Below are 25,574 nucleotides of genomic sequence, written 5' to 3' on the forward strand. Positions count from 1 at the left end.
TCACATTGGCCAGCAAGATCTTTTGACCAAAAAATATCTCCATATGATATTTGCTGTACTTTGTTTTGTCAAATAAAGAAGCTGCTTTGTATCTTACCAGTAATTTTCTCCGGTGACTTCATTCACACAACAGCAGGCATCTGAGCAGTATATACAGTATGTGCCTACGACTTTTGTACAGTTCTGTATATATAATTAAGCGGTGCAAAAAGAGAGCAAAAGAATTGTCCATTCAGAATTCTGATAGTGGTGGGAAAGAAGTTATTCCTAAAATGTTAAGTGTGTGTCTTTAGGTTCCTGTACCACCTGCATTATCATAGCAATGAAAAGAGGGCATGTCCTGGGAGATGGTGGTTCTTTGGACACATGCTGCCTTTTTGAGGCATCACCTTTTGAAGATGTTCTCAATGCTGGGGAGGCTAATGCCGATGATGGAGCTGGCCGAATTTGCAACTTTCTACAGCTTTTTCCCATCCTTTGCAGTGGCCCCTCTGTATCAGACAGTGACACAATCAGTTAGAATGCGCTCCATAATACATCTTCAGAAATTTGTAGTTGGAGCCATATGTTGGGCCCAGGATAGATCTTCAGAGATATTGACATTCAGAAGCTTGAAACTGTTCACCCTTTCCACTGCTGGTTCCTCAGTGAGGACTGGTGTGTGTGTTCCCTCGACTTCCCCTTCCTGAAGTCCATAATCAATTGCTTGGTCTTACCGACATTGCATGCAAGCTTGTTGTTGTGACAGCACTCAACCAGCTGCTCTATCACACTCCTGTACATCTCATTATCACCATCAGAAAATCTGTCAACAGTAGTTGTTATCAGCAAATTTATAGGTGGTGTTTGATCTGTGTCTAGCCACACATCATGGTGTGTGTGTATATATCTATCTATCTATATCTATAGAGAGAGAGAGAACGAACACAAACGAACAAACAGTGGGCTAAGTATGCATCCTTGAGGAGCACCAGCAAGGAGGAGATGTTATTTCTGATCCACACTGACTGGTCTACCTGTGAGGAAGTCAAGAATCCTTTTGCGGAGGGAGGCGCAGAGGCTCAGGTTTTGGAGCTTATTAATTAGTACTGAGGGTGGGATACTGCTGAATGCTGAGCTGTGATAAATAAACGGCAGCACGAAGTAGGTATTGCTATTGCCCACGTGATCCAAGGCCAAGTGGAGAGCCATTGAGATTGCATCTGCAATAGACCTACTGTGGCGATAGGCAAATTGCAGCAGGTCCAGACCCTTGCTTAGGCAGGAGTTGATTCTAGCCATGACCAACCTCAAAGCACTTCATCACTGTGGAGTAACTGGGTGATGGTCATTCAGGAAGCTCACCCTGCTCTCATTGGACACTGGTATGATCGTCGCCCTTTTAAAGCAAGTGGGAACCTCCGACTGCAGCAGTGGGAAATTGAAGATTTTCTTGAGCACTCCTACCAGTTGGTTAGCACAGGTTTTTGGTACCATACAAAGAATAACATCAGGGCCTAACACCTTGCGAGGGTTCACTTTCGTTTGAAAGATGTTCCAACGTCGGCCTCCAAGGCAGAAATTACAAGTTCACCAGATGCTGCAGGGATTCGCACAGGTGTAGTTTTATTCTCTATTTCAAAGCGTGTGAAGTCTTGAGTTCAACTAGGAGTGATGCATCACTGCTATTCATGATGTTAGGTTTTACCTGGTTGGAAGTAATGGCCTGCAACCCTTCCAGAGCTGACGTGCATTCGATTACTTCTCTAATTTCAATTTGCATTGTTTTTTTACTTGTAATATAGTCTTCCATAGATCTACCAGGACATCTTGCATTGATCTGAATCACTGGTCTTGAATGCCACAGATCTAGCTCTCAGCAGACTATGAATCTCCTGGTTCACCCATGGCTTTGGTTTGAAATATGTCTGGTATGTTCTCGACAGCACACACTCATCCACACAGGTCTTGATGAAGTCGGTGACAACTGTCGTATTCATTCAGATTCAAAGTTGAATCCCTGAATATTGTCCAGCTCACCAACATAAGATTTCTCTGCTCTCTTGATTATACCTTGTTGGCCCTCACCACTGGTGCTGCAGTCTTTGGGGTCTCTGCCTATACAAAGGGCCAAGTAGTGCCTATTGATTGGACTTTCCAAAGTGTGAGCATGGGATGGCAGAGTAAGGATTCCTGGTGGTGGTATAGCAGTGGTGAAGTGGGCTGGTTCCACGGGTGATATGTTGGTGGTGGTTGTTCAGAGACTCCTTTAGCCTGACGTGATTGAAATCCCCTGCAATGATAAGGAAGGCATCAGGATGCACTGTTTTGACTGCTGACCTCTGTGCTCGGCTTCTCCAGTGTCTGCCTGATGTTGGGCTGAGGTGGAATGTACACCACTGCCAGGATGGTGGCAGAAAATTCCCTCGGCAGATTAAATGGACGACACTTGACCACTAGATATAGCAGGTCGGGTGAGCGTGACTGAGACAGAACCATCATGATTCTGTACCACAATGAGATAAACATGAAGCATACAAAGTCCTTCTCTCCCTTTAAAAGACTGAGCTGACCTGTCGTTACGGTGTATGAAGCCATTGGGCTGCAGTGCTGTGTCCCAGATGGCAGGGGTTTGCCATGTTTCTGTGCTGCAAACTGCAAACTTCAATTTTATTTTCCAGAGACTGTACATTCACCAGCAGGATAGTTCATTGCTTCAGCTTCTTAAACAACTAGTATTGAAGAGCTCAGGAGTAGATTACTTCCTTTATGCATTTATTTTGAATGTAAAGATGAAACTGAAGTGAATATCAAAAATAACTTTTTAATAATTTTAATTTAATCCTCTTTTCTGCTAATCTTTTGAAGCGATTGTGTTTGCTGGATTTTGGGTTATGTGATCTGATGTGCACTCTGCTTTGATTCAGAGGAGAGCTTTTGTGAAAAAAGTGAGAGGCAAAAAGATCCATCTTAAAGAACCTAGTTACTACATGTTGTTATTTAGAAATAATTAGAACTCTTTTCACCAGGTGATGATTTGTGTGCAGAGAAGAATTGAACAACATGCTTTCAGCTTTCCTATTACAGCTCAGTTGTTCAGTGTTTTACATAGGTGAGCTGTTTATTACTTCACACAGCTGCAAATGATTAAATGACCTGGAACATCATGAAAGGCCCAGTGTGCTACAATGGTGACTTCATCCAATGTAGCACTGCTGGTTTTCATTGAGAGAGAGCCCCTCAGAGGTCACATCAAACTATGGAGAGCTGAAATTTATGTCCGTTGTAATAAATATTTACTTAGTTATAAAGTCGAAATGTTACAATTCATTTGATGTAGTTCTGGATTTGTCATTTTGTGGTTGATGAGTGTCAGCTGGAGGCTGGAGATTGTTCCATTTGACAAATGTCAGGTTTTATTTGGAATATGACTTCTACTGAGCAGCAGACAGGCTCATCAAAAATAAAATCTGTCTTAATAAAATCTGTGTTATGTTCTGTAACTCCAAAACATAAAACTAATCAAAAGATTATAAATTACTATAATTGCACATTGCACATTTGAATGGAGACGTAATGTAAATATTTCTATTATTCATTTATTTGAAGGATGTATGTAATGAAGTCAATTCATTCATTCAAGAAAATCACGGAAATAACTCGAGTATGCTCTGTTATGAACCCCATAACTGGGTCATTTACCAGCAAAGATAGAGAGGTCCGCTGAAGTCTGATGGTACTATTTTTAAATGTTTTTATTTATAAAGGGGCACAAAAGTAAGGTTAATACAAACATTCAGATAATATACGTCGTCATACTCAATCTAAAGCGCGGGTATAGTAATAATCAACAATAAGAAGTAGCTCTATCGTTTGTCTAGGGGTAAAAATACTGTCCGATGGAAATATCAAAGTCTCTGGAGTTCATGCAGGCTTTTAGCCTTTTGGGGACCGCTGGGTTTCACGTGTTGGAGAGAGAGAGAATTTTTGGTGAGAAAATAAACTTGCCAGTCTTTTGGACTCAAATCGTTGAATCGGGAACGTGGGTTCCCCGTTGTCAGTTCGACGTCCTTTTCGGTGTTATCAGCCACTCGCTCCCCAGGCTAGGGGAAACGAACCACACGTGGCTTCCGAATAGCTTCCCGTCATCACGGGAGCGATGAGCGATGGTGTCTCCTTCTGGTGCGTCTCTAGGGGACTGCCTCCTGCAGTCCCCTTTTTATCTTGACTTGCAGAGTTGTAGATGTCAATCAAGGTGGGGTGATACAATCCCCACCCCACATTGCCCGAGGGTGTGTACGTAATCCTGATCGCTGGCACGTAGCATAGAGTCGCAATCCACACAGGTGTCTCCAAGAAACAATGATCAAAATCCATTGCGTTGTCTCTCTCTCATTTCCTGGGTCCAAGACCTGAATTAATAGGGATCTTGCGATTCTCAGGAAGGAGGGGGCTGGGATCATAACAGCTCGTTTTTTACTTTAGTGAGGCACACACCTATGATGTGGAGATGTAATGAAATTTGCCATTTGTGTATTTTTACATATAACCTGTAATGAATTATTTAAACAAAACAAAGAATGGTTAGTCAAACAATATATTTACAAAATTACTGAAATATTAAATAACACATACCCTTCCCTACTTAGCTTTAAACTCCAACTCCGTATAAAATGCATCTCAGTTTATACACATGCACATTTCACTGTATAATACAACTACTATATAGATATCTTAAGCATAGAAAATTTTAAATTGTCCCAATCAGGCTTAAAGATTTATTCGCTGTGGAGGATTTCTTACTCTTGTATGATAACATCTCTCCTGACAGGGGGAACTCTCTGCTTGGCAGGTGAGACTTGTGGCTGTGAAACAATCTCAGGTTCTGGGGTTTCCTCTGTGGTGGTTGTAGGAGTTGACTCTGGGACTACAGGATGTGGTTTGACAGGTCAGGCCATCTTTATTCTCTAACAACTGACGCTGCTCTCCTCAACTGATCGATGTATCACCTCCAGTTGATATCAAACGTAATCTCCACCATGTAGGAGCGGGGTCCAGTTCTGTCCTTAATCTTTCTGAGTAACCAATTTTGATCACTTCTGTAGTTCTTCACCAGCACTGCTTGTTCAGAGATGAAGCATTGAACTCTTTTTAGAGGAGTCTTCAATTTGCCTCAGCTGTTTGTCCTGCATACTTCTTCTGAAAATGGGTTTGAGGAGATGAAAGCATGAGCGCAAGGGATGACTTAGGAACAGCATAGTCGTTTGTGAAGTACACTGCACAGAATCAGGTTTATTATCACCGGCATATGTCATGAAATTTGTTAACTTAGCAGCAGCAGTTCAATGCAATACATATTATAGAAGGAAAAAAGAAAAAAATATATAAATCAATTATCATATACATATATTGAATAGATTGAAAATCGTACAAAGACAGAAATAATATATATTCAAAAAGTGATGTAGTGTTCACGGGTTCAATGTCCATTTAGAAATTGGATAGCAGAGGGGAAGAAGCTGTTCCTGAATTGCTGAGTGTGTGTCTTCAGGCTTCTGTCAACCTACCTGATGGTAACAGTAAGAAAAGGGCATGTCCTAGGTGCTGGAGATCCTTAATAATGGATGCTGCCTTTCTGAGACACCACTCCTCAAAGGTGTCCTGGGTACTTTGTAGGTTAGTACCCAAGATGGTGCCAATTAAATTTATGACCCTCTGCAGCTTCTTTCAGTCCTGTACAGTAGCTCCTCCATACCAGACAGTGATGTAGCCTGTCACAATGTTCTCCATGGTACATCTATAGAAGTTTTTGAGTGTATTTGTTGACATACCAAATCGCTTCAAACTCTTATATGCAATGAGGAAATGGGTGATTATCAGTACAGTGTTTTCTGCTGACATTGCTTGCAGTGCATTCTTTAGACTGAACAAACCTTTGTGCCAAGCCACTTATAGCTGAGTGATACGATGCAGATGTAATAGAACTTATTCATTTTCAGGAATGATTGAAACTGTTCTGTAACTGTTCTGTGGTACAATGTCACTGACTAAGTGTTCTGGAATCAACAAACTCATGAATAAGGCCAGTGATGAATCAACAAACTCATTCGTAAGGCCAGTGATGTCGTGGGGGTGGAACTGGACTCTCTGACAGTGGTGTCTGAAAAGAGGATGCTGTCCAAGTTGCATGTCATCTTGGACAATGTCTCCCATCCACTCCATAATTTAATGGTTAGGCACAGGAGTATATTCAGCCAGAGACTCATTCCACCAAGATGCAACACTGAGCGTCATAGGAAGTCATTCCTGCCTGTGGCCATCAAACTTTACAATTCCTCCCTCAGAGTGTCAGACACCCTGAGCCAATAGGCTGGTTCTGGACTTACTTCCACTTTGCATAATTTACCTATTGTTATTCAATTATTTATGGTTTTATATTGCTATATTTCTACACTATTCTTGGTTGGTGCGACTGTAACGAAACCCAATTTCCCTCGGGATCAATAAAGTATGTCTGTCTGTCTGTCTGTCTGTGCTAGTCCTTGAGAAGACACTTCTCAACACATCAGTCTGCAAGACTGTAGTGGAGGCTATTGTGAACACTCCTGGCCACTTTGTAGCTGCATCCACTACTATCAAGAAATTTGTGCCCATGAATGGTCCTGCAAAATCCACATGTATCTTCTGCCAGGGGAATGCAGGTTATTCCCAGGTATGGAGAACTCTGGTGTTGGCATCTTGGCATCTCAGTGTATAGCAACCTGCTTGATCTGCTGATCTATCCCAGGTCACCAGTCAAAGCTTTCACTTTGACCACACCTAGATGACCAGCATGTAGCTCTCAGCTTGGATGGTACAACAACTCTCAATCCCCACAGAAGGCAATCCCCATCAAAGGCAAGTTCATCTCAGCACTGGTAAAAATGGAAGAACTAGGGATTCTGCCATGTAGATTTGAAACAGCCTGGGGTCTTTTCTGGTTTTCCTTTGGATTATCTCTGCCATAATAGGGAGACTTTCGATTTGCCTTTGGGAGAACACATCAGGTTGAGTGTTTTCTTATGTAAGTTTTTCAGGTATTTCCTTTTCCAGAAGTAAATGGTGCAATCCGTCAGTACTTCCATGATTAATTGTAATTGTGTCCACTTAGAAGCACAGCCCATCTCTGCATTTGTGCTGCTGTTAGTGGAACACATTTCTATAGATTGAAAATGAATATTAGTGGTTGATGATCAGTAATGAGGGTAAACTCTCTTCCATGCAAGTACTGGTTGAAATGTTTTACACCCCAAACCAGACTCAAACCCTCTATCAATGTGTGCATATTTTTTCTCTGCAGTGGTAAAGGAATGTGATACAAAGAATATGGGACATTTACTTTCAATATGGATCATAACATGTGTGTACAGTATCTGATGTCACCATTTCCTTTACCTTTTGAAAGCTACATCTCACTGCTTTTTCTGTTGCAATTTCTTCTGGAGGTATGAGTAATGAGTTCAAGTAGTGGAGCACAGTAGGCAGGTTTGGCAGGAATCTGTTGTAATTGATAAATCCAAAAAAAAAAACACAACTGTGGCACATCCTTTGGGCTTGGGGCATCTTTTCTCAGCACACTTGTGTAGTCCCTCTGTGTCAATGGTGTGACCACAGTAAGTGATGCTTGGTTTAAAGAGTTGACATTTGTTGCATGTGTCATGCTCTGAATTCATAATGTTCTAATCTTTTTAACATTGTCTTGAGATTTTGGAGATGTTCTTTGTCATACATATCAGTAACAGTGATGTCATCCAGATAAGACTAAGTGCCTGGTCAGCTTGCAGCATCTTGTCTATAGCTTTCTGCCAGAGTGCAGGTGCAGATGCTACTGCAAAAAGTAAGCCTATTATTGCAATAAAACCCTTCTTGAGTATTTATGGTGAGAAGTATTTTGGACTCTTCTTCCATCTCCATCTGTAGGTAGGCCTCAGCTATGTCCACTTTGCTGAAGTGTTTCCCTCCACAAAGATATTTTCTATCCTGTGCAGAGCACTTGAGCTACTTTCAATACTGAGTTGATGATGAACTTAAAATCAGCACAGATCCTGACAAGGCCCATTCTTCTTGGCTACTGGGACTAATAGTGTTGCCCATGGACTTCACTTGACCTTGGAAAGAACTCCTTCAGCTTCCATGCAATCTAGCTCATTTTATCATGGATAGTATAAGGAACCAGAAGGGCCTTGCAAAACTTAGGTGTGGCATTTTTATTGAGCATTATTTTACCCGTGATGTGTTTGAGTTTTCCAGTGCCACCCTGGAGCACTGCTGTGGCATCATCTTGTACCCTTTCTAATTCTCTTTCAGTTAACTCTATTTTAGGGGATGTGGGATACAAATGGTGGATGGAACTCCAATCAAGTTGTTGTTGTCTCAGCTACTCACACCCCCACGATGCTGGCCCTCCTGTTTTTACCACATACAAGCCCAATGTGGTTTGTTATTGTATTTCATTATTACACATGTCATTCCCACAGGGGTTATCTTTTCTTCAGTACTAGTTCTTAAGTCGATATCTGCAGACTTCCGTTCAGTATCTTTGAAATGCTGTTCAATCTAATTTAGTGGAGTGACTGACACAGTCGAGCCAGTGTCAAATTCCATTTTACTTATTTTGCCATTTACTTCTGGTGTAAACCATATTGCTTGTCGCTTGTTAATTTTCTCTTCCCCGTGCAGTCCTTTTCCTTTTTTTTGCCCGACGTGTTCTCTGCATGTGTGCTACTTCGTTGCATTTTTTGCCATTTTCAACTTCAAATCTGAATTGGTCTGGTGTTTGTGAGCCACTGACACAATGATAACATGACTTGTTTTGTCAGGCCAGTTTCTGTTTAGACATTGCAATTTGGTTCACACTCACTTTCATTCCTGGCTGCAACTCAATTGCATCTTGGTCTGCTGCTTCCATTGATACATACAGTATTTCAACTGTATGTTGTGTTTCAGTTAGGAGCTGTTTGTGATTGCTTTCTTGTAAGATTCCGCAAACTAAATGATCTCTTAGTGCATCATTAAGCCACGTCTGGCAATGCTCAGACAACTTCAATTCAGCCATGTAAGTTCAAATGGACTCCCTTTCTTTTTGATTCCACTTAGAACCCCTATAGCATTCTGCAATCAATAACAATTTTGGTTCTAAATGTTCCTGTATTACTTTCATGAAAGCAGCAAACTGTATGCCTGTTATCATCTAGTACTTCTGATCTGTACTACACTTTCCCTGTAGCTTTTGCATTTTATTCTGCATTGTTACTGTTTGCACAACATAATGATCTGATTGCCATGTATGATGTGATCTGTATGAACAATATGCAAAACAACCTTTTTACTGTATTTTGGTACATCTGACAATAATATGCCAATGTATGAGCAATCTTACCCTATGGGATACAGTTCTAATCAAGTCAAGTCAGGTTTGTTGTTATTTAACTATATGCATGTATACCACCGATCAAGACTACGTTTCTCCAGAGCAGGGTGTAAAGCACAGTAGAACACATAACACACAATAACTTAGGAAGATAGGAATTAAATCTCCAAATGAATAGATTCATAGATAAAGTGCATAAACTAAATATTGTGGGTGTATGTACATTATATGTAACACTACTTTCACTTTGAAAAACTATATTAATGGTAAATATATAAATTACTAATTAACTTTGTGCAAACATGCCACAATACATGAATCTAATATTTCTGTATCCTCAGTCAATCCAACTTAATCAATCTACAGCATTAGAAAGAATGGGGAGAGTTTGGGCATGTATGGTATTGAGAGAAAATACAAGAAAGTAGGATCAGGAGTAGGCCATCAGGTTTAATATATCTAACATGATGTATTCCTCATTTTACTGAGAACTGAAAAGGCATGTCGTAGGTTGCAACTGTTTGATCCAACATGATTACTTTTTGAATGCCAGACATGTTGATGACTCGATCATCTGCATAAAGTAATGAGAAGGTGTGATTTCTGCTTTTAAGTGAGGCACTATGCAGTGTGTCCAGTTTCTCAACGGGTGTGACTTCTGCCAGAAGTGGACACCAGCAACTTGAAGCATGCATAAGTCATTTATTACAGATCATTTGCTCATTCAAAAGAAATTGAACTAAAGCGTATGCCCTGTAGATAAGGATGGTAAAGACAGTGGTGTGGCAACCCACTTACTAGCACGTGTCGTTATTTTAGCGCTGCGTGTAGCACACCGCTACAGTGGATTAATTCTGCCATTGGTCAGAATCCTGAAAATCCTGAATCCTGCCATTGGAGGGTAAATTTGCCACCATTTGCCACCTAGCCTTAAATGGGATTGGAAATTTGCTTAAATTAATCTTGCATGTTTGTCAGGTGGGAATAATTCCCTAGCCAGCTGATGCCAACGACTGCTTTTCTAGATTTTACAGCTAGTCATTCCTTTTGCTGACATATTGACAATGATTATGGGACACGCTTTGGAGTGAATTTCTATCGGATTCTCAACTGACGTAATTTTGGAAACTCCCAATGCAGTCCCAGAAGTACGCTATAATTGAGCTGATGTCCATCTTGTCTAAGGTCTGTCTCATCCACTGAGATCACTGTATCAAGCAGAAGATTCACCCATTTTAAAACTCCCTTTTCAATACACTCACATTTTCCATCTTCCCCAAACTTCTACCTGTATTTCCAGTAGAAAACTGTATGGCGACACAATGCTGTATTAGTGCTGCATGTCTGTATTGGAAAAAGTCATCAGTCACTGAAAGTAATGTGGGCAGATGAATGAGTTTGACTTTGAACAGCAAAAGCTGACATGGACAATCATAGCCCACACAGCTTATTGCTATACATGTTACTAGACAGAGTCAATTAAATTTCAGTAATGTATTTCCGGTTTAAGATGGTGCCACTGAACACAGGTGACAGCTTACTGTTTCAAATCAAGAAATTCAACTAAATACTTCTTAGTAATATTTTACATGGAAAATTGTGGCAAACTATCACCGCAAGCAAAGGCGAGGCTGACCCAAGAGTTGAGGCATTCGGGTGCGAAACCAAGTCGGAACATGGTCGAGGCGTGGTCCAGGAGGAGTTGCAGGCTGTCATTGGAGGCTGTTTGACAATTTCTGCCCTCTGCCAGTTAATAACTGATATGAAAATTGAAGCACCAGTTTTCTGAAGTGCTGTAAAGAAAGTATTGATATAGTCATCTTTTTTTTTAGTGCAGTTGACACTTTAAGTTTGTAGGATATTGTCATTTGATTAATTTGAACTTGATTGTTGATTTTTTTTTTGTTTTGTCAAAGTCCTGCTGCGTTACAAGGTCTGCTTGTTGTGTTGCCTTGCTCCTGGCAGTTGATTTAGGTTTTCTTCAATTTAACAATAAGTTGTCTCTTTCACTGCAGCTCTACAGTTGAGTGAGGTTTGAACTTCGACTCTGGCATGACAGCTGATGTTTTTCCTCCTTTTGCACTCCAGGTGTCTCTCGTGCAGTGGACAGAGTGTGTGGGCTTGACTCTTGTTGGCAGGGACCAATCTTCCATGCAGCTGAGGACACCAGGAGGACAGATTCTGAACTTCACTATCCTGCAGGTGTTCCCATTTACCTATGAGAGCAAACGAATGGGAATCATTGTCAAAGTAAGTTTTGAAATGTATTACCTAATGTGATCCAAATCTTCCTCCCTTATCCATAAATTTTGCTTTCTCCATTATCCTTGAAGGTCATGTTGGAACCACATTCCACAGAAGCCTAATCAGTGTGTCAAAATGATGAAAGGTGACTATCGATAATGATATAAATTTGGAGTGGTGGAGCAGTTACTGGGGATGTATTATGGCCTGGTTCCCAAAGTGGTGATGAGTGATTAGGCTTTTGGTTAGCATGAGAGCTTGGCCAGTATTATTTATTCCAGATGATTTTCCTGACACTGCAGCAGTGTCTAAGCCAGGAACATTAGCTTGGTTTGAAGTAAGGTAATTCTGTTGCCTCCACTCACTCTACAATCACCCCAAGCCTTGTTCTCCACACTGTCTTCTCCATTTCTTTTGGTTGCTTCTATTCCTCTCACTGGTGCCTCCTGGTTTTTGTTTACCCACTGGTGATTGATAAAGTGGGTGGCGATTTATTCCCTTAATGATGCCTATCAATCAGCATTGACCTCTGAACAACTGATTCCAAACAGGCATGTATGGAGACGATTCTCAGTACGGAACTGTCTTTGAAGGGTTATTGATGTGAAATGGAGGTGTTTGGGCTTGGAGGGAACTTCTGACAGAATACATAAGCATTGCAATAGTCTGGAGAACTTTTGGGAGGGAAGTGTCTTTGGAGTTTGGGAAACTCTGGGAGAAGTACTATCCCATGCCATTCAGTGAAGTTCAGGGCTGGATCTTTTTAGTTGGGGCTTTCCTGATGGGGGAATGGCAACTTATTCCACTGGATTCACTGATCTCACCCAGGTATCATTATTAACTTAAATGAAAAAGTGCTGGGAGATTGCTAGTGTTGAAAGTACATAGAAACCATGGAAATGCTGTTGATGTGAACAGAAAAACAGTATTAAATGTCAGGCCTTAAGAAGGGTCAGTAACCTGAAGTATTGACTCAGTTTATCTCTTGATAGATGCTGACAGAATTGATTTCTAGCATATTCTTGTTAAATTCCCACATGCTGAAAAGTCAGTGAGCTGTTTGAGTGCAGGAGGTGTTGCAATATTGATGATCCTATTTATAGCTTACATTGAGATTTGAACATAGTCCAGTCTGCTGATGGAGAATTCCCAGCAGTTTATTTCCCCCTCCCTTAACCAGGAACACCAATATTGCAACTTGTGCACAGCAAGACATTTTAGCAGCAAAAGTAAACTTGCAAATTTGTCATTTATATGAACATGTTAATATCTTTAGCTGCCATTTCCTGTACTGCTTTGTGGTAAAATACATTAAAATTAATCTATTTAATCTCTGGAACATTAGTCTAAACATAAACTGCTTTTAGTTTACTACATTTTGACCGAAACTGAATAAATTCTGTCTTCAACCCATTCTTGAACTCTATTATTTAATTTTTAGGCCAATTGGTACCTGACATTTACAAACAAAGTAAGCAACATTATAAATATATGCATCATTTTAACCATGGACATAAATATACTCAAATCAAATCATGACTCAAATCATGCAATTGTGGTAAATGAATCTATAAGGGCTTTTATTAAATAAATAATTGGTATAATCTGATGATTGTTGCATTTCTCTCTGTGGGACCTTACTGTGTATGGATTGTTTTCCTGCAATAAAATAGGACTGCTTGCTTCTACCTCCTACCCAAGATCCACAAACCTGACTGTCTGGTGGGACCATTGTCTCTCCCTGCTCCTGCCCCACTGAACTCATGTTCTCATACCTTGACTCCATTTTATCCCCCTTGATTCAGGCCCTTCCCACCTACATCTGCAACATTTCTCACGCTCTCTATCTCCTCACTAACTTTTAATTCCCTGGCTCTGACTGCCTCATTTTCACTATGGATGTTCAGTCCCTATACATTTCTATCCCCCATCAAGAAGGCCTTAAAGCTCTCTACTTATTTCTCAACAAAAGATCCCTCCTCTGACTGACAGAACTGGTCTTCACACTAAACAATTTCAGCTTCTCCCACTTTCTCCAAGCTCATGGGGTAGCTATGGGCACCCATGTGAGCCCCAGCTATACCTGCCTTTTCATTGGCTATGTTTCAAGCCTTCTGTGGTAGTACTCCAGAACACTTCCCTTCGCTACATTTGACTACTGCATTGGTGCTGCTTCATGCACCCATGATGAACATTGATTTCCCCTTTATCCTGCCCTTAAATGTTACTTGGCCCATTTCAATACCTCCCTCCCCTTTCTTGATCTCTCTGTCTACATCTCTGCAGACAAACTGTTGACCACATCTTTTATAAACCTATGTATTTCCATGGTTATCTGGACTATACCTCTTCCCACCTTGTAAAATTTCTGTGCCCTTTTTCCAGTGCCTTTGTCTCCACTACATCTGTTTCCAGAATAAGGCTTTCCTTTCCAGGATGCTGAAGATGTTCTCCTCCACCGAACAGAGTTTCCCTTCCTCCACCATTGATGCTGCCCTCACCTGCATGACCTCCATTTCCTGAATATCCGTGCTCACCACTTCTTCCCGCCAACTTCACAGTGATATTCCTCTTTTCCTTATCTACCACCCCATGAGCCTCTGCATGCAATTCATTCTCCGCAATTTCTGACATCTCCAAAGAGATCCTACTGTCAAACACATCTTTACCTCCCCACTCCACTTTCCACAAGGATTGCTCCCTCTGTGATTCCCGTGTCCATTCATCCCTCCCAGCAAGCAGCCAAAGTGCTACACCTGTCCATTCACCTCCTCCCTCACCTCCATTGACAGCCCCAAGCAGTCCTTCCAGGTGAGGCAACACTTCACCCGTATATCTTTTGGGGTCATTTATTATATCTGGTGCTTCCGATGCCACTTCCTCTACGTTGGTGAGATCCGTCATAAATTGAGGGATTGCTTCATTAAGCACCTCCACTCTATCCATCTAAGGTGGAACTTCCCAGTGGCCAAACATTTTAATTCTGATTCCCATTCCCATTATGACATGTTGGTCCATGGCCTCCTGTTCTTCCAAGATGAAGCCACCCTCAGAGTGGAGAAACACCTTTTATTCCATCTGAGTACATGAATATTGATTTTTTTCCTTCTGGTTAAAAAAAAATCCCCCCCCTTTCTATTTCCCTACTCTGGGATCTTGCCTCTTCTCACATGCCTATCATCTGCCTAAGTGCCCCTCCACCTTCCTTTTCTCCTATGGTCCACTCTCCTCTCCTATTAGATTCCAGCCATTTACCTTTCCCATTTGTCTGGCTTCACCTATCACCTTCTATCTATCCTCCTTCCCCTTCCCCCACCTTTTTATTTAGACCTCTTCCCCTTCCTTTCCTTTCCAGTCCTGAAGAAGCATCTTGGCCTGAAATGTTCAATTCCATGGATGAAGCCTGACCTGCTGAGTTCCTTCAGCATTTTGTGTGCTTTGAAAATGGAACTGTTCTTCCAAAAGGCCATTCGGCCCTTTTGATCCATTTCATCATTGCTGATCCTTTTCCCTCTCAACCCCAATCTCCTGCCTTCTCCCTGTAACCCTTCATGATCTGACTAATCAAGAATCTATCAACCTCTGCCTTAAATATACCCAATGACTTGGCCTCCACAGCCCCCTCTGGCAAAGAATTCCATGGATTCATCACTCTCTGGCTAAAGAAATGCCTCCTCATCTCCATTGTAAAGAGGCATCCCTTTATTCTGAGGCTATGTCTTCTAGTCTTAGACTACCCCACCACAGGAACTATCCTGTCCACATCCACTCTATTGAGGCTTTATAACATTCAATAAATTTCAACGAGGTCCCCCTCCTCATTCTCCTGAATTCCAGTAAGTACATGCCCAGAGCCATCATATGACAAACCTTTCAGTCCCAGAATAATTTTTGTGAACCTCCTTTGAACCCTCTCCAATGTCAGCACATCCAAAACCACTCATGATGCTCCAAGTGAGGTCTCACCAATGCCTTTTAAAGCCTCAACCTTCCATCAGAATCAGTTTTAATATCACTGGCATATTTCGTGAAATTTGTTAATTTTGCTGCAGCAGTACAATGAAATACATGATAAATATAGAAAAAAACTTATTTGCAGTAAGATATATGTATATTAAATAGTGGTGCAAAAACAGAAATTTTAAAAAATTAGTGTGGTAGTGTTCATGGGTTCATTCAGATGGCAGAGAGGAAGACGCTGTTCCTGAATCGCCGTCTGTGTCTTCAGGCTTCTTTACCTCACCTCCTTCCTTGTTTTTATATTCTAGTCCTCTCAAAATAAATGCTAACCCTGAATTTGCCTTCCTTACCTGTGACTCAACTTGCAAATATATCTATAGGGAATCCTGCATTAGGACCCCCAAGTCCCTTTGTAACTCAGATTTCTGAATTTTCCCTTTATTTAGAAAAAAGCCTTTCCTTTCATTTCTTCTACCAAAGTGCATGATCTTGACACTGTATTCCATCTGTCACTTCTTTGGCCATTCTCTTAATCTGTCTAAGTCCTCCTGTACCCTCTCTGCTTCCACAACACTTTCTTCCCCTCCACCCTTCATCGTATCATCCACAAACTTGGCCACAAAGCCATCAATTCCATCATCCAAATCATTGAACTATAACATAAAGAGGAACAACTGACCCCAACAAGGCTGCACAAAGCTGACCAAGCTAGGTATCTGGCTCTTGAACTGTGATAGAGAGTCTTGAATCTATATCTTGAACTATAGATAGATAGAAAAGTGATAGAGAACATACAAAAAAAAAGAAAAACAGAAAACCTACAGCACAATACAGGTCCTTTGGCCCAAGATGCTGTGCCGAACATGTACTTACTTTAGAAATTACCTAGGGCTACCCATAGCCCTCTGTTTTTCTAAGCTCCATGTACCTGTTCAGGAGCCTCTTAAAAGACGCTATTGTATCCACCTCCACCACCATCACCGGCAGTTCATTCCATGCACTCACCACTCTGCTTAAAAAAACTTACCCCTGACATCCCCTCTGTACCTGCTTCCAAGCACCTTAAAACTGTGCCCTATCATGTTAGCCATTTCAGCCCTGGAAAAAAGCCTCTGACTATCCACATGATCAATGCTGTCATCATTTTATACACCTCTATCAGGTCATCTCTCATCCTCCAACTTGATGCTTTCCAAAAGCTCCAGCACATCCTTTTTCTTGATGTCTATATGGTTAAACTTTTCAGTCACTGTAAGTCATCCCTACAATCGCCAAGGTCCTTTTCCGTAGTGAATACTGAAGCAAAGTATTCATTAAGTACCTCCACTATCTCCTTCGGTTCCATACACACTTTTTCCACTGTCACACTTCTCTTTCATCTTATCCTCTTGCGGGTTTTCCTTAATCCTGCACGCCAAGGACTTCTCATGGCCCCTTCTGGCTCTCCTAATTTCATTCTTAAGCTCCTTCCTGCGTGCCTTATAATCTTCTAGATCTCTATCATTATCTTGTTTTTTGAACCTTTCATAAGCTTTTCTGCTTGACTAGATTTTCAACAGCCTTTGTATACCATGGTTCCTGTACCCTACCATCCTTCCCGTCTCATTGGAACGTACCTATGCAGAACGTCATGCAAATATCCTTTAAACATTTGCCACATTCCTGCCATACATTCCCCTGAGAATGTCTGTTCCCAATTTATGTTTCCAAGTTCCTGTCTGATAGCTTCATAATTCCCTTTACTCCAATTAAACACTTTCCTAACTTGTCTGTTCCTATCCCTCTCCAGTGCTATGGTAAAGGAGATAAAATTGTGATCACTATCTCCAAAATGCTCTCCCACTGAGAGATCTGAAACATGACCAGGTTCATTTCCCAATACCAGATCAAGTACAGCCTCTCCTCTTGTAGGCTTATCTACATATTGTGTCAGGAAACCTTCCTGAACACACCTAACAAACTCCACCTCATCTAAACCCTTCACTCTAGGAAGATGCCAATCAATATAGGGGAAATTAAAATCTCTCTCTACAACAACATTATTATTATTACACCTTTCCAGAATCTGTTTCCCTGTGTACTCGATGTCCCTGTTACTATTGGGTGGTCTATAAAAAAACACCCAGTAGAGTTATTGACCCCTTCCTGTTCCTAACTTCCACCCACAGAGACTCAGAAGATAATCCCTCCTTTTCTGCAGTCATGACACTATCTCTGATCAGCAGTGCCACACCCCCACCTCTTTTGCCTCCCTCCCTGTCCTTTCTGAAACATATAAAGCCTGGCACTCTTAAGTAGCTGTTCCTGCTCCTGAGCCATCCGAGTCTCTGAAATGGCCACAACGTCATAGTCCAAGTACTGATCCATGCTCTGAACTCATCCGCTTTGTTCGTGATACCTCTTCCATACATTGATAAGAATTTTCTGCACTTAGAAATCCGATAGTCCTGCAAGTGATACCTTGCATCAGAGCTGAGATAGCTCTGCTCATGAGGGTTTCTGTGCCTACCCAGAGGACTCGTGTGTGTTTTTTAATGATCTTTGCAGAGCAGTGCTCCAATTAAGGTTTCAATCTGTTACCCAATTACCATGATAGAAAGCTATCAGCTAGCTTACAACAGATTTTTGAGTGATGTTCTCGTATTATTTGTCCACTGAGAAAAGAGCAGTACTTGCTAGTTTTGTTCTGATTCTCGAGGTTGTCAAATTGTGTGTGAGGTGCTGGCACAGCTTCACAGCAGATGGCTAGAATTGTGATATCCACCAGTGAATGGAATGGAGATAACGAGGGCTGCAGACCACAGGATATTTTGAGCATTCTCAAAATTGACTTTTCAAATCTGGCTGAGATCTGAACCATGCACCTATCTATATCATGATGTATGAGTAAATTGGTATATTAGTTTATTATTGTCACATGCGCCTTGCATACTATGGTCTTGCTTACTCTTTAGACAGATGAAATCATTACACAAGTGCATTGAGACAGTACAAGATAAATCAATAATAGAGTTCATGACAAAGTGTTACAGAAGATACTCTGTGCAGATAGACAATCAAGTGCAAGACAATACAAGGTAGATTCTGAGGCCAAGAATCTATCTTATACTAGGGAACCATTCAGTAGGATAACAGTGGGATAGAAACTGTCCTTGAGCTTGGTAATGTGTGTTTTTAGGCTTTTGTGTCTTCTGCCCAATGGGGCAAAGGAGAAGAGAATATCTAGGGTGGCTGGGGTCTTTAATTATGCTGGCTGCAAATGACATTTTCTAATTCTTGCTCTTTTATTATCTCGAATAAAAGATGGAATAATAGAATCAATCCAATCAAAAAACTTCTTAGTCAAAAAACAGGAATATTCTGAAATAAATATAAAAATTCTGGTAAAATCATCATTTTAACTACATGAATATGACCAACAAGTGAAAATGTAAGTGGGCTCCATCTACTAAATGAATACTTCATGAGTACTCCACAAAGGAGGAAAATTGGTTTTATAAGGATCCTTATTTTTTGGTAATTATGACACCTAAATATCTAAAAGAATCCGTAACTTTAAAAGGAATATTATCATATATAGAGACAGATTCATTTAAAGAAAGTAATTCACTTTTACTAAAATTCATTTTATATCCTGAAAAATCTCCAAATTTGTCAAATAATTTTAGCAATGCAGGAATAGATTCTTCAGGGTTAGATATATATACCAATAAATCATCAGCGTAAAGAGAGATCTTGTGCATGGTCTCATTCACAAAAATCCCATGAATATTTTTGGCTTCATGAAGAGCAATAGCAAGAGGTTCTAATATTAAATTAAATTTCTAAAGCACTCAGAATCAATATACAACCTAATAAATTGACTGTGCTTTTTGGAATAATTCCTCAGAATATCCTTGGTATTTCTGTGTCTGACCAACATGTTATTGCGTTTGTTACATTGATAGCTCGGAGGGCCATCTTGTTGAAATGGAAGGATATATCAGCTCCTACTTTGTCACAATGGTTCTCTCAAGTGATGCTGTGTCTTAGCTTGGAGAAAATTAGAAGTTGAACCTTTGAACCTTTATTTGATTGTGAGAAGAGATGAGACTCATTTGCTCGTTATTATCATTTCAGTTAACTGATAGATTTCCTCCATGATCTAAGTGTACATTTTTTTTGATATATCTTTCTTTCTTGTTGGTGGTTTGATGTTTATTTTTAGAAGCTCTCTGTATGATGCATGGCTCCGGGGTTGTACCCCTAATGGGTTTTTTTTTCTCTCACTTTTCTTGCTTAGTAGGATTTTTTATTATTCACAAACATTTTCAATCTTTAAGATAATTTTTTTGAGGCATTGTAAGTGTTGTTACTTCGATGTACCTGTGTTATCTTTGAATAATAATAATAATAAAAAGATTTGAAAAGAACGAATTATGCTGGCTGCTTTACCAAGGCAGTGAGAAGTGTAGACAGAGTCCATAGAGGGGAGACTAGTTTCCATGAACTTCTGAGCTGTGTCTACAACACTCTGCAGTCCCTGGCAGAGCAATTCTCAGATTGAGCTATGATGCAACCACATAGGATGCTTTCTGTGGTGCATCGATTTAAAAACTGGTGAGCATCAAAGGGGATTTGTCAGATTTCTTTAGCCTCTTCAGGAAGTACAGATGTTTGTGAGGTTTCTTGACTGTGAAATCAACAGGTTATTGGTAATGTTACTTCTAAGAACTCGAAGCACTCAACCTTCATGACCTCAGCCCCATTGGTGTAAACAGGAGCCTGTGAACTACGCTCCTTCCCCCTCCCCCACCCCGCTGAAGTCAGTGTCCATCACTTTTGTATTGCTGGCACTAAAAGGAAAAATTATTGTCATGATGCATGTCACTATACTCCCTATCTCCTTCCTGTACTCCCAACTCATCGTTACTTGAGATTGGCACACTAGGGTGGTGATATCATTTGCAAACTCTTGGATGGTGTTAGAGCAGAATCTAGCCGCACAGTTGTGAGTGTGTAGAGAGTAGAGTATGGAGCTGAGGAGACAGCTTTGTGGGGCATCAGTGTCAATGATAGTCGTGCAAGAGATCAGGAAGTCAAGGATCCAATTGCAAAGGAAGTTGTTGAGTGTTTGAAGATGAGTCTACTTGGAATTGCCATTTTGAAGGTGGAGCTGTAGTCAATAAACAATAATCCATTGTAGATGCTTGCTGTGCAGATGCTCTAGAGATGATTGGAGGTGGCATTTGCTATAGACCTGTTTCAGCAGTAGGTGAATTGCAGTGGGTCAGGTTTGCCTGGAAGGTAGGAGTAAACACACACCATGACCAACCTCTCATAGCACTTCACGTTAGTTATTGTCAGAGTCTCTGGGTGGTAGTCATTAAGGTATGTTACCTTGTTTTTCTTAAATATTTGGATGATAGTTTTTGCTGAAAATCCAGAAGAATACTTTCAAAATGCTGGAGAAACTTAGCAGGTCAGGCAGCATCTATGGAAGTCAATATATAGTTGACGTTTTTGGCCAAGACTCTTTCCGGAGAGGAGAGTGGAACATGGGTGAAAGGGAAGAAGGAGGAGCACTGGGGGAGGTGATAGGCAGGTGAAGAGAAGAGATAAAAGGTCAAAGTGGGGAAGAGAAGATGAGAGAAGGGGAAGGGAAAAGGGAAGAAGAATGCCAATAGGAGAAATCATGTTCATGCCATCAAGTTGGAGGCTATGTAGACTTCATGAGGTATTGCTCCTTCACCCTGAGGGTAGCTTCATCGTGGCAAAAGAGGAAGTCATGGGTCAACATGTCAGAACAGAAATGAGGATTGGAATTAAAATGGTTGACCACTGGGCAATTCTGCTTTTGGTGGATGAAGCAGAGGTATTTGGCAAAGCAGTCCCCCAGTTAACATGTAGAGGAGGCCGCATTGGAAATAGGTAAAATGTTGCCTCTTCTGGAAGGACTGTTCGAGATCCTGAATGGAGATGAAGGACAAGGGGTCTTTGATGCTCCTGGTTTCCATTCTGAAATGTTGGTCTGTGGCCTCCCCTTTTGTCACGATGAGGTGAATCTCAGTGGAGAAGCGACATCCTGTATTCTGTCTACACGGCCACCAACCTGATGGTGTGAACATAGATTTCTCCAAATTCTAGTAATTTCATCCCCCCCCCCCCCCCCACCTCATTTCCCACTCTGGCCTCTTCTCTTCACCTGCCGATCATCTTCCTCTGATGCCCCTCTTCCCTTTCTTCCATGATCCACTCTCCTCTCCTATCAGATTAATTCTTTGCCAGTCCTTTACCTTTCCCACACATCTAGCTTCACCGAGCACTATCAAACTATGCTCCTTCCCCTCCACTCACCTTTTTATTTCAGTATCTTCATCCTTTCTTGTCCTGAAGAAAGTATTTCATTCAAAGCATCGACTGTTTATTCCCTTCCATAGATGCTGCCTGATCTACTGAGTTCCTCCAGCATTTTGTGTTATGTCACGAAATTTGTTGTTTTATGGTAGCAGTACATTGTAATCCACAATAAAAAATCTATAATTACAATAAAATATGTATAAAATTAATTAAGTACTGCAAAAAGAGAGCAAAAGTAATGAGGTAGTATTCATGAGTTTATTGTCCATTCAGAAATATGATGGCAAAAGGGAAGAAGCTATTCCTGAAATGTTGAACCTGAAACTCCTTCAGGTTCTTGTACCTCCTCTTTGATTGTAGCAATGGGACCAGGATACATCCTGGATCCTGGACGGGACTCCTTAATGATGGATGCTGCCTTCCTGAGGCATTGCCTTTTGAAGGTGTCCTCGATGCTGGGGAGATATGCCCATGATGGGGCTGGCTGAGTTTAGACATTTCTGTAGCACAACACAATCATACTCTCAGTTCCAATCAACAAGCTCCAAAACCTGGGCCTCTATACCTTCCTTTGCGTCTGGATCCTTGACTTCCTCATCAGGAGACCACAGTCAGTGTGAATGGGAAATAACATCTCCTCCTCACTGACAACCAACTGTGGTGTAACTTAAAGACGCACTGTTAGCCCACTACTCAACTCCATCTATGCACAGGTGATAGGTGGAAATGATATAGTGCCAGCAAAGAAGGAAACTGTTAGGAGAGGAGAGTGGACTATGGGCAAAATGGAAGGAGGAGGGGCACCAGGGTGAGGTGATAGGCAGGTGAGAAGAGGTAAGGGGGAGGGGGAAAATTACTGGAAATTGGAGAAATTGATGTTCCTGCCATCAGGTTGAAGGCTATCCAGTTGGATTATAAGGTGTTGATCCTCTAAACTCTATATTGGTGCAGTCCGACATAAATTGGGGGATTGCTTTGTCAAGCATCTTTGTTCCACCAGCAAAAAGGAGGATTTTCCTGTGGCCAGTCATTTTAATTCCTATCCCCATTCCCGTTCCAACATGTCAGTTCTCGGCCTCCTCTTCTGCCATGATGAGGCCACTCTCAGATGTGACGCAATCCCTCATAGTCCGTCTGGGTAGCCTCTAACCTGATGTCACAAACCTTCTTCTTCGCTCCCATTAGATACCTTCTGTTCCCCCGTTAGATACCTACTTCTCAAGCCCTCTGTCTTTTCCACTTATCACCTCCTAACTTCTTCCTTCATCCCCCGTCCTTCTGGCTTTACTTATTGCATTCTAGCTTGTACTCCTTCCCCTTCTCCACCCCCTTCCTCTTCTCCACTCCCCTTCTTCTAATAGCTTCTTCCTGATTCCTTTCCAGTCCTGATGAAAGGTCTCGGCCTGAAGCGCCAACTGTTTATTAATTTCCATAGGTGCTGCCTGATCTGCTGAGTTCCTCAAGCATTTTGTGTGTTACTATTTAAAGATGCCTATTCAACATACTGTGAGCAGGTACAGAGCCTTGTTTCCCAACTACCTAATTCCTTTGGCATTCAGTTTCCAGATTGTGAGCAGCAGATTGCTTCAATCTATGGAAATGCATTCCATTCTAATGAACCCTGAGAATTCTGCTCCTGAAATAATAAAGGAAAAATTGATAATTGAGCTATTCATTCAAGACAGAGACACTAGTGATTGACTTTTACATCTCCCGGAGTCTGTTCCCATCACCTCATGATGTAAAATTGCACATCACCGCTGCACGATTTCCATCTTGTGTTAGAAGAGATTGTCAAAATCCTTTTAGTATTTTTATGCGTTAAGCAGACACAGACCACTACAATCGACCTGCTCTGCTTCCTTGTGTTTAATTTTTTTTGTCAGACTTGTACACAATGAGGCAACATTTTAGACACCTCGGCGGGGATCACTTGCAACGTAACAATGTTCTGTTCAGCTCAGCCTGGGAAATAACTAACGTGCACCAACTGCTAAAACTACATCAGTATCTATAAACAGTGGCTGCTTCTAACATGACAGGATGCCCTGTTTTTATAATCAAATGCATTATATAAATGCTTGTTCCTGAGAAGCAATTTAATTAAAATTTATCAATCTGGAATTATATTTCAAATTCTAGTTCCACAAAAATAAAGACTGTTTATAACATAACTTAATTGACTGCAGTTGAAATTCTGAAACAAGCAACTATGATTGTAGTTCTATATTTAATGTCAGCCAACAGCAGTTTAATGTGGTACTGTAGTAACACTGCCCCCCCCCCCCCCCCATCACTGATGTAAGTGATACGTAGCAGGGATAGTTTAAAATAACAAATGGATGTTCAATATTGCTTAAATATCTTTTTAATAGTGTTAGATATTCTTGTCAAAGCTGAGCACTGTATGTAGAAATGTATACTTTACTAGGAATGTGTTTTTAAAGTCCAGAAATATATTGAAGAGTTATAATGATCTCAGATTTAATATGCTTCTCTGAACTTTCTATTATAGTATAAAAGTACGGTTTTCTTTTGAAAGTTTCTCTTTGGAAGATTGAACGTAGTCCAGTTATTTTAAAATAACATTTCATTCTTTGCTGCCTCAGCTGAATATGTGTTCAGGAATAGAATAATTAATGAAGGGCACTTTCTTGGATGTGCTCGCATATAGCACAAAGATGAATTCTTATTGTGTTTTTTCCTTATAACTAGCTCTTCCTGAGGAAATGTTCAGATATACGTACATATGATTTGTGTTTATTTGTGAGGCCTCCCTGGAGAATTTCGTTCATGTGCTTTGGCAAACATCTGTCATTCTTTTTGCGACAGAGACTACTGTTTTTTTATGTTCATGTGTTAACTTGGACAAATTTTTAAATGATTATGTTTGTGCTTTTCAGCTCTTGGTAAAATAAGTTTCCTAAACTGCCTCTTTAAAATCACTTCAAATCCATTATCTTCATCACAACTCCCCTCCCAAAATTCCATTCCTGACTAATCCTCCAACTTCTCACCAGTCCAGCCTCTTCTTTCACGCACCAGGGGTGGTACATGACTGGTTAAGTAGTTATTTGGAAGACAGATATCAGTATGTGCATAGAAACAACTCAAATTCAAAACTTTTGAGGGTAACATGTGGGGTTCCTCAAGGTTCAGTGCTTGGTCCATTGCTGTTCATTTTGTATATAAATGATATATGCATGGTCTCTCAGACATTAAAATATATATTATTTGCTGATGCTGCAACTATATTTTGTAGTGGAGAACATCTGAAACAACTTTTGGATACAGTGGAGAAAGAACTAAAAATTATGAAGAAATGGTTTGACACTAACAAATTGTCACTGAATCTAAGTAAAACTAAATTCATAATATTTGGAAACCATGTACCAAACTCATACAGTAAACTTAGAATAAATAATGTCGAAATTGATAAGGTATCAGAAACAAAATTTTAGGAGTGGTAATAGATAGTAAATTAAGCTGAAAACTACAAATAAATTATGTCAAAGCAAAAATGTCAAAATCTATTGCAATACTGTACAAAGTGCAAGATTTCTTAAATCAGAAATCTTTGTATACATTATACTGTTCACTTACAGTCCCATACATGATTTACTGTGTAGAGGTATGGGGAAAT

The 25,574-nt window shown here is 40.7% G+C and overlaps 1 protein-coding gene across 1 annotated transcript in view; it reads left to right on the plus strand.

Moving 5' to 3' along the window:
- Window positions 1-25,574, plus strand: part of atp9a (ATPase phospholipid transporting 9A) — a 182,950-nt gene that overhangs the window by 97,130 nt on the left and 60,246 nt on the right. The window contains exon 15 of the mRNA XM_073061648.1: window positions 11,477-11,638. Coding sequence (XP_072917749.1) covers window positions 11,477-11,638 — 162 coding nt within the window. The remainder of the gene's footprint in view (window positions 1-11,476; window positions 11,639-25,574) is intronic.

The sequence above is a fragment of the Hemitrygon akajei genome, chromosome 11 (assembly GCF_048418815.1).
Source record: "Hemitrygon akajei chromosome 11, sHemAka1.3, whole genome shotgun sequence".
In the NCBI taxonomy this organism is placed as follows: Eukaryota; Metazoa; Chordata; class Chondrichthyes; order Myliobatiformes; family Dasyatidae; genus Hemitrygon; species Hemitrygon akajei.